A 12,762-nucleotide genomic window follows, 5' to 3' on the forward strand; every position below is an offset into this window, starting at 1 on the left:
TGAATAGTTGTCTATAAAATAGACAAAATATTCAATACTACCTCTTGTCTGGATAGTCATAGGATCACACAAATCAGAATGAACCGATTTCAACATATCTTTGACTCCATACCCCTTGGACTTAAAAGCTTCTTGGTTATTTTCCTTCCAAGTAAGACTCGCAGGTTGGAAAGATTTCCACTACCAATGAACCCAAAAGTTCATCAGCTACCAATGAATCCTACTCAAGTATAACCTAGCTTTAGATGCCAAAGATATAATTGGTTCATTTCCGAAGGTTGCTTTCTCTTAAAATTAGAAGATGTGTTACTAATTTCCATTTGTTGCATCGTGGGAGTTTATTGGATTATAAATTGTCAACCATCATACCAGAATAGATAACTTTCCTATTTTTCTTGATAACAACTTTGTTATCAAAATAGACATAATATCTATAATAGTTTAGAAATTGAAATCAGGTTCTTTCTAAACTTGGTACGTAAAGACAATTACTTAAAATCCATATTTTATTCTTATCAAAGGATAAACATCTCCCATTGCAACAACTCTTTTACAGTAGTGCCCATGTGGACGGTGATTTACCTTTCATTTAGTTGTCGAGTTTCCTGGAACCCTGCAATGAATTGCAGACATGATTAATGGCATCTTGTATCTACACTCCAGGTTCTGGTAGATAACACCACTAGACATGTTTCAACTAATGAATTAAATACACCTAAATTGTTCTTAGTTCTAAGAAGGCAATACCTTAATGTCCAAGTCCTATTTCCAATCATTACAATTGGGACTACTAAGTCTTTTCTATAGTATGACTACTAGGATTGACAAACATCCTAAGAATCACAAAAACATTTGGTCAAGATCAACTCCTTAAAATCTCCATGAATTTTGTGTATACAAAATCGAAGAGGAGATTTTATTCATTAATTTTATTATCTCGTCAACTTTACTTTATGATGAATAAAATTAATAGTTGATCTGTCTTTGATCAAATATTTGGTCAAAACTCTTTGAATTTAAAATAACATTGATTCCTCAAACAATATTATTTAAATTTACCAACACCTCAAACACCGTGAATTTTGCATGCCACGTTAGTGTGGACGTATACAAATTCAACATTTGTAAAAGGAGGGTTTTACCCATTAACTATCTTGTCAACGTATCTTTATGACAAATAAAATTATCTCAAACACCGTTAATTTTGTATGCCACGTTAGTGTGGACGTATACAAAATCAATCATTTGTAAGAGGGTTTTAACCCTTTAATTTTATTATCTTGTCAACCTAGTTTTATGACAAATTAATAGTTGGTTTCATTTGGTCACACAAATAATAGCAGATGACTCCGATGGGAGGATACTATTAGATGTGTCTAAGTGTATACCATTACTTGACACTAAGTCCATTAATAAGATTATGCCCCTTCCGTTGGGGAAGATCACACGCTCTTAATTAACTTCCTATAGTCATCCAAAATGGAAGTCTGTTCTAGTGATCCACAAACAAGCTCATCCGTTGTGGAGGAAGGCACTCAGAGCCAACGCGCAAGCTTGTTTGCATCACTTACAAACCAGTAATGGAGACCATGAGATTTACTTAAAATCCTCTCCCACTTAGTTATTTATAAATGAGGAATTTTAACTATGCTAGCCTACTAAATATGTAAACCAACATGCACACACAGACAATATAAAAGCAATAAATAGAAAATCTAATTTTCAACTATTATGGCTTTTATCTCTAGTTATCCTCCGTGTGTTGTCATCCCAAGCTGCTGCCATATTTGGCTATGTCGCATCCATCTTGCTCCTAGTTCCGTTGCGCCTCTGGTCCTCGAAGGTTCCACGCTTTGCAAGATTAGATCCGTGACATAAATAGAATTTTACATTTTGATCCTATATTCCATAAAAGGAATGTACATGTATCTAGATCAAAATAAAATCCTAATAAAACTAAATACACTGCTGTATTTTATAATACAATCATGCACACACAATAAAATGCCCTTGACATGTCCAAGGGTCCAATCACACACATAATAACTATAAGCCATAATAGTTGGATCCTGCATCCACAAAGTTAGCACATCCTACTATTAACCTGCCTAAATTATGTATGACATGTGCATAATTAAACTAATACCAAATACACAGAGGCAAAACCCTAGCTCTGATACCAATTGTTGGTTGCTACTCGGAAAGCCTAGAGGTTCCACTGTACAAAAATTTTGTACAAAGGTCTGAACCTTTTCCTAGCTACCATGTGTTCTTTAAATTAAATTTTGGATCGCCTGCGGAACTTAACACGTTTGATCCAAAACTTAATCTATTTGTTCTTTTAGGTTTTGACTTGGATCTCCTGAGAACTTAACACGTTCGACCCAAATCACCTTAAGTTATTAATTCCATTAAATATTAATTTCCATAATTGGTTCCCAGTACTGACGTGGCGAGGCACATGGCCTTCTTGGATATGGGAGCAACCACCACCGACTAGACAAAACCTTTTATAGAAATCTAATATTTAATTTCCTAAAATAACTTTAGGTTAACCGAAAAGAACAATCAAATCACAAGGAAAAATAAAACAAAAGAACACAACTTCGAAAAACATATTCGAAATACTAGAATCGTAAGCCTCTTGTATTTGGTATTATTTCCAAAAATAACTAGTATGATGCGGAAAGAAAAAATACTAGTTATACCTTTTAGAAAGACCTCTTGATCTTCTACCGTATTCCTCTTCTAACCTCGGACGTTGTGTGGGCAACGATCTTCCGAGATGAGAATCCACCAAAGCACCTTCTTCTCCTTTCTTCAAGTTTCGGCCAAGCACAAAGCTTCCAAAAGATGAAGATCTTTTCCACCAACCAAGCTCCAAGGGATACAAGCTTTCTCTCCTTCTTCTTCTTCTTCTCCAAGTAGTATCCGGCCACCACAAGAGCTCCAAGCAAATAGAGAAGGTTCGGCCACCACCAAGAGGAAGAGAGGAAGAGAGGTTGGCCGACCACAACACCAAGGAAAAGAGGAAGAGAAATAATAGAGGTTGTTCACAATGAAGCCTTCTCTACCCCCTCTTTTATAATCCTTGGTCTTGGCGAATAAGGAAAATTTAATAAAAATTTCCTTAATTCTTTTTCCATTGAAAAGGAAAAATTATTTAATTAAAAATAATTTTCTTTCTCAATTCTATTTGGCCGGCCACACCAAAGCTACAAACAAGGAGAGTTTTAATTAATTAAAACTTCATAATTTGTCTCCAGAAATTTATAAAATTTCTCCAATAATTTAATCCCTTCATGATTGGTTTAAAAAAAGAAATTTAATAAATTAAAATCTTTCTTTTAAACATGTGGATAAAAAGAAAGTTATCTCTAAAAATTAAAATCTCTTTTAATCTACAAATAAGGAAAGATATCAAATCTTTTCTCAATCTTTTGTAGAAACTAATAAAAGAGAATTATTAATTTTTAAACTTTCTTTTAAATCATGAACATGGTTAAAAAGGAAAGTTTTCTTAAAATTTAAAATCTTCCTTTAATCAACAAATAAGGAAAGATTTCAAATTTTAAACTCTCTTTTAAACATGTAGATGATTTACAAATAAGGAAAGTTTTTACCAAAAATTAAAACCATCCTTTTAAACTACAAATAAGGAAAGAGATTAATCTCTTCTCTTAATCTTTTGTAGAAAGCTATAAAAGGAAATTTTTAATTTTTAAACTCTCTTTTAAAATCATGATATCCACATAAGAAATAATTTTAATAAAAATCCTTTTAAATATTCTAGTGGTCGGCCACCTAAGCTTGGGACCCACCTACATGGCTCATCCACTTGGTCTTGGCCGGCCCTAGCTTGGGTTCCAAGCTAGCTTGGCCGACCCCACTGGATGGGTAAGAATGTGGGTATAAATCTCTATATACTAGAGGCTACGATAGGGACCGAGAGGAGGAATTGGTTTTGGTCTCCGATGAAATTAAGCATCCCGTGTTCGCCCGAACACACAACTTAATTTCATCAATAATAATTCATTCCACTAAAGAACTATTATTGAACTACGCACCAATCCCAAATTACATTTTGGCTCCTTCTTATTATGAGCATGTTAGTCTCCCTGTGTTTAAGATATCGAATGTCCACTAATTAAGTGAGTTACTGACAACTCATTTAATTAATATCTAGGTCCAAGAGTAGTACCACTCAACCTTATCATCATGTCGGACTAAGTCCACCTGCAGGGTTTAACATGGCAATCCTTATGAGCTCCTCTTGGGGACATTATCAACCTAGTATCTCTAGGACACAGTTTCCTTCTATAATCAACAACACACACTATAAGTGATACCATTTCCCAACTTATCGGGTTTATTGATTCATCGAACTAAATCTCACCCATTGATAAATTAAAGAAATAAATATCAAACATATGTGCTTGTTATTATATTAGGATTAAGAGCACACACTTCCATAATAACTGAGGTCTTTGTTTCTTTATAAAGTCAGTATAAAAGAAACGGCCTCTAATGGTCCTACTCAATACACTCTAAGTGTACTAGTGTAATTATATAGTTAAGATAAACTAATACCTAATTACACTACGACCTTCCAATGGTTTGTTCCTTTCCATTATGGTCGTGAGCTACTGTTTATAATTTATAAGGTACTGATAATATGATCCTCTGTGTGTGACACCACACACCATGTTATCTACAATATAAATTAATTGAACAACTACATTTATCATAAATGTAGATATTTGACCAATGTGATTCTTATTTCTAGATAAATGTTTATACCAAAAGCTAGGCTTTTAGTATACACTCTAACAGATGGGAATTGCAACACTCTTAAATTATGACCAGTTGGAGCAGTATCCAACAGTATAACTAACTAATCTGCAAATAAAAAGAAAGAAAGATGTTTTTTAGCAGTTCGTCCTCTTAAGTTTTGGCTCATATACATCATTCGAGAAAATAAAAACTTCTTCAAAGATGATAAGCATAAGAATTCACATCATATAACAAGATTCCCCATAGAACACAAGCATTAATCATTATAAAAACAAACCTCAAAGGTTTGTATCATAAATGAATTGGTACATAACTTATCAAACATATAAAACAAACTTATAAATGTTAACCTAATCATATGGACTTCTGAAGAGCACCTAAAAATTTATCAAATATGAAGAATGAGTTTCGTTACAAAATGGAATCTGTCCTTCTCATAAGTTATATGTATTCTTAACTGTGAGTCACACCGAAATGTTATAAACCTCCATGCTCATAATGAGAGTAAAACCTTGCTCAGAATTGACAAAGAATTAAAGTAGGATCTATCAATCCAAGCGCATAAAGGCTTCAAGTAAGCCATCAGACAAGAGAAAAAAGGTTTTAAATTGCACGACTTCAATTATACCTTATCACAGTCCAAAAGCAAGAGATTTTGGACAAAGAAAAACTCACTTGATAATTTCAACAAAGCTCATGGCCTTATTGACTTTGGGAATCACATTCGTAAGCTCAGAAATAAATCCGTTCAAGTCCTCATCAAACAAATCATCACCCTCCACCAAGCAGTTGGCAGGTAGCCGGTTCGCGCAGCCGACGCTCTCTGGGATTCTATTTTAATGAGAAATAAAAAATTTACGATTACCTTGAGCTCCTCCTTGCTTACTGTGGAGAGGGAAGACGAGCTTGTTGCGCTCCTCTTGCTTGCTACGGAGAGGGAAGAGCTGCAAAGAGGAAAGGAAATTTGAGGAGGTGAGATTCACTTGGAGATAAGGTATTCCCTAACATCGTCAAGCTAGTGACCTCTATCGAGACCTTCTCTACAATGGCGAAACTGCAGGCTGCAACCTGCAAGGGACGGTGACATGGATGCGTGATCATTGGTGAGAGGAACGATGCCTGGCAACGCCGGCGATAGGGATGCGTGAGCGTGGGTGAGAGGAACGGTGGTGGCAAGTACGGGTTAGGGATTGAGGAGAAAAAAGAAACAAACAATAGATAGAAAAAAAAAGGATTGAAGGTAATTATGTTACTAGGGTGGTATAATACGGTGACATTGATAAAGTTTGTCTCAATAAATAGTGTAATATGATCTTTTAATTTTTAAAATAATCTTTTTTTATAAATATCGTTAAAAATTATTTATAATGATATTTTAAATCAAATGACATTAAGAAAGTGTAGTAATAGGGTATATTTCTAGTAGTGGAAAAAGAGGTAGAAATATGGGAGAATTAGGATATACACAAACTTAAGAGGAGATGAACAACGACTTCGGCGCGTTGCAGGATAGGGCAAAAAATCTTTTTTTTTTATTATTTACATATTTTTGTTTGATTTAATTTTTTTAAAGATAACTTTTTTTTAAAACTAAAATTTTTTAAAAAAAATTGAAGTTGGTCAAAACATAAATAATAATTTTTTATTATTTTTTTAAACTAATCGCAGCATACTGCATGCCGTTAATAATTTTAAAAAGTATTCGCAGCGTGCCTATTTTTGCATGTCGTTATTGTTATTAAATATTTATAGTATTAACGGCATACTTTTAATGTGCGCCATTAATATCTAGACGTAATTTTTTTCCTTCTTTAAGTTTATACTATTAACAGCGCGCATCAATATGCACGCCGTTAATAATACTATTAACGGCGTGCTTTTAATGTGCGTTGTTAATAGCAAGCTGCGAAAAGCTATTTTTGTTGTAGTGACTTAAAATGACGAAGGAGAAAAAGTGGCGAAAGCAAAAATAATCGCATTCAACAACACTTAATAAACAATGGTTTTTAAAAATCGTTGTCGTAATCCCAAAAAAGCACACCTAGACAACAGTTTTAAAAAACTGTTGTCGTACCCTTTAAAAATCGTTGTCGTATCCCCAAAAAAACATAAATAGACAACGGTTTTTAAAAACCGTTGTCATAGGCCAAAAAAATTACTAAAAGACAACAGTTTTTGTTAAAACCTTTGTTAAAAGGCAAAAAGACAACGGTTTGGTATAAAACCGTTGTATACCAAACCGTTGTCTTTTGAGTGTTGTTGAATGACATTTTTCTTGTAGTGTATTAATTTCCATATTTTACTTTGTGGGAGAAATTGGATTTAAAGTATATAAATTGCCAACCAATGCACCAGAACAGATAATCACCTTATTTCTCTTTATAACCACATACAGTTTAGAAATTGAAATTAAATTCTTTCTAAAACTGGGTACATAAAGACAATTTCTTAAAACCAAATTTCTATTTCTATCAAAAGATAAATAGACGTCTCCCATTGCAACAGCTGCCACCTTAGTAGCATTGCCCATGTAGACGGTTATTTCTCCTTCAAATAGTCGTCGGGTTTCCTGGAACCCCTGCAAAGAATTGCAGACATGATCAGTAGCTCCCGTATCTACACACCAGGTGCTGGTAGATAACACCGCTAAACATGTTTCAACTACTAGAGCATGAGATATTCCTTTATTGTTCTGATTCCTACGAGGACAGCCCGTCTTCCAATGTCCTGACTGCTTGCAGATGACTTCTTCATTCTAGCTTTTGTCCAGTACCACGAGGTTTATTCACCTTCTTTCTGAAAAGACCTGTTTCTTCTTCTTCTTGCCTTCGACTTAGAAGTAGAGCCATTTTCAGCATAGTGAATCTGAGAACTTTGCAAAATACCTATAGTTCTGTCAGAAGTTCTGCCAACGTATACTCTCTTTTGTTCATGTTATAGTTCAAGCGGAACTGCTCAAAACTTCTGGGTAGCGTTTGGAGAATTATATCGACCTGAGTTTCCCCATCGATTTCTCCTCCAAGAACTTGTATTTCATTCAGATAAGCCACCATTTTGAGGATATGATCCCTTATGGGTGCCCCCTCCGACATGGTGGTTGTCATTAGCTTTCTCATTGCCTCTTGCCTAGCAGTCCGACTCTGATGCCCAAAGAGTTCTTTGAGATTGTTCATTATATCATAAGCTGTTGGTAAATCTTGATGCTGATGTTGCAATACATTTGACTTTGAAGCCAAAATGTAACACCGCGCCATCTCATCAGCTTTTACTCATTTCTTATGATACTCAATCTCCTCTGGGGTAGAGTCACCGTCAAGTGCATCAGGGCAACCCTCAGTCAGTATAAACTTATAGCTTTCAGCAGTAAGAACAATGTCCAGGTTTCTTTTCCAATCAATATAGTTGGGACTAGTAAGTTTATTCTCTTTCAGTATAATAGCCAGTGGGTTGAAAGTCATCCTAAGAATCACAAAAATAAACTTTGGTCAAGACTCTAAATTTAGAATAATATTGATTGCTCAAACAATACTATTTTAAATTAACCAACACCTCAAATCACCGTGAATATTGCATGCCACGTTAGTGTGGACGTATACAAATTCAACATTTGTAAGAGGAGGGTGTGACCCATTAATTTTATTATCTTGTCATCCTAACTTTATGACAAATAAAATTAATAGTTGGTTTCACTTTGGTCACACAATACAATAGCAGTGACTCCGTTGGGGAGGATACTATTGAATGCGTCTAAGTGTATACCATTACTTGATACTAAGTCCATTAAATAGGATTATGCCCCTTCAGTTGGAGAAGATCACACGCTCCTAAATAATTTCCTATAACTATCCATTAAGGAAATTTGTTCTAGTGATCCGTAACAAACTCATCCGTTGTGGAGGGAGACACTCAGAGCCAACACGCAAGTTTGTTGCATCACTTACAAACCAGTAATGGAGACCATGAGATTTATTAAAATTCCTCTCCCACTTAGTTATTTAAAAATGAGGATTTTAACCTATGCTAGCATACATCACATGCACATAAACATCACAATAAATAAAAGCAATAAATTTGGAAATTAATTTTCCAACTATTATGGTCTTTTCCTTCACTGTCTTCAGTATGCTCCAACCCTAGCTACTATCATCTTTAGTCACCGCCATCGGGTTGAGTTGTCGCATCTATTTTGCTTCTTATTCCGCTGCGCCTCTGGTCCTCCAATAACACCACGCCTCTTAAAGATACGATTCGCGACAAATATAGAATTTTACATATATCATTCCTATATTCCACGAGGGAATGTACATGTAATCTAGATTGAAAATAAAATTCTAAAATCCTAGGGCTAATACAGCTCCTGCTGTATTAGTTACATACAATCATGCACATAAAATAATGCCCTTGACATGTCCAAGGGTCCAATCACACACAACATCAATAAGCCATAATAGTTGGAGCCTGCAACCAAAGAGTTAGCACATCCTACTTTTATCCTGCCTAAATTATGTATGACATGTGCATAACCTATTTGAATTCTAAACATACAGAGACAAACTCTAGCTCTGATACCAATTGTTGGTTAGTCCTAGGAAAACGTATCGATTCCACTGTACAAAATTTTTTGTACAAGTGTCGAACCTTTCCTTAAATAACCTATTGTGTTCTTTAGAAGTTAAATTAGGAATCGCAGACGGAACTTAACATCATTGATTCCAAATTTAACTTATCTGTTCTTAATGGTTTAGATTTGAATCACAAGCGGAACTTAACACTATTGATTCAAATCCACCTATGTTATTAATTCCATTAAATATTAATTTCCAAAATTAGCTTCCAGGACTGCATGGCGAGGCACATGGCCTTCTTGGATATGGGAGCAACCACCACCGCCTAGTCAAAGGCTTTTAAGGAAAGCTAATATTTAATTTTCTTAAATAACTCTAGGTTAACCAAAAAGAACAATCGAATCACAAATTCGAAAAAGAAGAAAACACAAACTGAAAAATAAATTCGATAAACTAGATCAAATTGCCTCTTGTATTTAGAATTCTTACAAAGAAAATAACTAATATGATGCGGAAGAAAACTACTAGTTACACCTTCTCTTTGTAAGTTAATGACCTCAAGATCTTCTGTCGTATTCCTCGCCTCACCTTGGACGTCGTGTGGGCGACGATCCTCCAAGATGAACACCACCCAAAAGCTTCTTCCTCTTCTTCTAAAATCCGGCCACCACCACCACCAAGGAGAAGAGAGCAAAAGGGAAAAGAGAAGGGAGAGGGAGAGGGCCGGCCACTTGAGGTTCTCCAAGCAAGAGAATAAGAATTGTTGTGTCTCATGAAGCCTCCTCACCCCTTCTTTTATATTATTTGCCCAAGGCAAATAAGGAAAAACTTTTGACAAAAAATAAAATCATCCTCTAGTTTTTCCTTTTCTCTTTTTATTTTTCATTTTCTTTCCTTTTGATTAAATCAATCACCAAATCAATTAGATGATGATTTTTTATTTTAATTATGGTCGGCCCCTTGCTTGGGCACCAAGCAAGGTGGTCGGCCACCTCATCAAGGAAAAAGGAAATATATTTTTTAAAAATTTTACAAGAAGAAATCTTCTTATAAAATTTACAAGCTCTCTTTCCTAAAATAAGAGTTAAAAAAGGAAAGTTCTAAAAATTAAAACCATGTTTTAAAATTTAAAACTTCTGTTATAAAATTTTCTTTTTAAACATGATGATAGAAAATTTTAATTTTAAAATTTATCTTCCTTTTTTTTCTTAAACCATGAGGATGGTTAAAAAAGAAAAGTTTTAAAACTTTTAAAACTCTCTATTAAAACATGTGGCCTAATTCAAATAAGGAAAGTTTTAAAAATTAAAATCTCTCTTTTAAAATTTGTAGTTTTCTTCAAAGAGAAGATTTTAAAAAAATTCAAAACACCCCTCCTATTTGAATTAATCTTGGTCGGCCGCTACATGCTTGGTCACCAAGCAATAGGGTCGGCTTGCTTGATTACCAAGCATTGGGTCGGCCCCCTTCTTGGACACCAACAAGAGCCTTACATTTGGATGGACTTGAGGCTATAATGAGGCTACGACAGGGACCTAGAGGAGAAATTAGTTTTGGCCTTCCGATGAACTTGAGTATCTCGTGCTCGCCCCGAACACACAACTCAAGTTCATCGATAATAACTCATTCCACTAGAGAGTTATTATCGCACTACCGCATCAATCCCAAATTACATTTTAAGCTCCTTCTTATCATGAGTGTGTTAGTCTCCTTGTGTTTAAGATTACGAATGTCCACTAATTAAGTAAGTTACTGACAACTCACTTAATTAATATCTAGCTCCAAGAGTAGTATCACTCAATTTCATTGTCATGTCGGACTAAGTCCACCTGCAGGGTTTAACATGGTAATTCTTATGAGCTCCTCTTGGGGATATTCTCAACCTAGATAACTAGGACACAGATTCCTTCTATAATCAACAATACACACTATAAGTAATATCATTTCCCAACTTATCGGGTATATTGATTTATCGAGCTAAATCTCACCCTTTGATAAGTCAAAGAAATAAATATTAAATATATGTGCTTGTTATTATATTAGGATTAAGAGCATACACTTTCATAATAACTAAGGTCTAGTTCTTTTACTAAGTCAGTACAAAAGGAACTTACCAAATGGTCTTACTCAATATACTTAGAGTGTACCAGTGTAATTTATTAATCAAGATAAACTAATACTTAATTACACTACGACTATTCCGATAGTTTGTTCCTTTCCATCTTAGTCGTGAGCAACTGTTTATAATTTCTAAAGAACCGTCAACATTAGGTGTTATTGACAAGATTTATGGCATCTCACGTTCCTTTGTATGGTCAACAAAACATCCACCAATCTCATGGGCTTCTATATGTCTACCCAAAGAAGAAGGTGGATATGGTTTACGTGATTTGCAAACATGGAATATGGCTCTATTATGTCGGAATCTATGGAATATTCAAAATCGACGTGAGTCTCTTTGGGTTCGATGGGTTCATCAACACTATTTTCGAAATATGGGCTTTTGGCAATGGAGAAGTAAGCCTTCGGATTCTCCCCTTATTAAACGCTTACTTTTTATTCGTGATGAACTTGTACAGCGAACTACCTCTATTGGCGTCGCAAATATGAAAATGATAGAGTGGTTTGCGGGGGAAAATAAAGGGATGGCTTTGGCGTATGAGTTTTTCCGTCCAAGAGCGGCTAAAGTGGATTGGTTTTTGGTGTTATGGAAGCCATACATTTTGCCCAAGCATAGGTTCACATCTTGGTTACTTGCTCATGGAAGACTAAGAACGGCGGACACCATCCCTTATGAGCCCAACAAATTATGTGCTTTATGCCACCAACAAGATGAATCCAATACTCATCTTTTCTTTGATTGTGAGATTGTCAAGCCTCTACTTGATAAAGTCAAGACATGGATGGACATCACTTTTGACATCACCGATATGGCCTCTTATCTTGATACATTTCGACAACATTATAAAGGTAAAGGGCGGCAAATGAAAGCAAGACATCTTGCCTTATCTTCAATGATTTATCTCGTTTGGAATGCACGTAACATGAGTCGATTTGAGAATGTTGTTCCTTGCTTTGAGAAGATATTCCACAAAGTCCAAGTTCATGTTTGGCGCTCTGTTGATATCAAGTGATTCTTTTGTAATGTGTGGTAATGCTTTATGATATGCTCGGATATCATACAAAGTCCAAGTCATGTTTGGTACTTTGTAGACACTAGTGAGATGATGATGAGTGATGTTTGTGTAATGGTGTCATACAAAGTCATAAATCTCTTATGCACTTTGTAGTCATCATATGATTGTATTTTGTTCTTTTTGGGAGTATAATACATTTACGTTCCCCCCCCAAAAAAAAATAAAGAACCGTCAACATGATCTTCTGTGTGTGACACCACAGATCA

General features: G+C 35.0%; 1 protein-coding gene and 1 long non-coding RNA gene across 2 annotated transcripts; one reads left to right on the plus strand and one right to left on the minus strand.

Annotated features, from left to right (window-relative positions):
* Window positions 1–5,633: 5,633 nt before the first annotated feature.
* On the minus strand, window positions 5,634–5,975 carry LOC121977530. Its single transcript, XR_006110898.1, has 2 exons — window positions 5,818–5,975; window positions 5,634–5,738 (listed from the first exon to the last, which is right to left on the minus strand). It is a non-coding gene; the product is annotated as an uncharacterized LOC121977530 (long non-coding RNA).
* Window positions 5,976–11,854: 5,879 nt separating this feature from the next.
* Window positions 11,855–12,493, plus strand: LOC121978244. Its single transcript, XM_042530616.1, has one exon. The coding sequence runs from the start codon at window positions 11,855–11,857 to the stop codon at window positions 12,491–12,493; it is 639 nt and encodes a 212-aa protein (XP_042386550.1).
* Window positions 12,494–12,762: the final 269 nt, after the last annotated feature.

This window comes from Zingiber officinale, chromosome 4B, assembly GCF_018446385.1.
Source record: "Zingiber officinale cultivar Zhangliang chromosome 4B, Zo_v1.1, whole genome shotgun sequence".
Taxonomy (NCBI): Eukaryota; Viridiplantae; Streptophyta; class Magnoliopsida; order Zingiberales; family Zingiberaceae; genus Zingiber; species Zingiber officinale.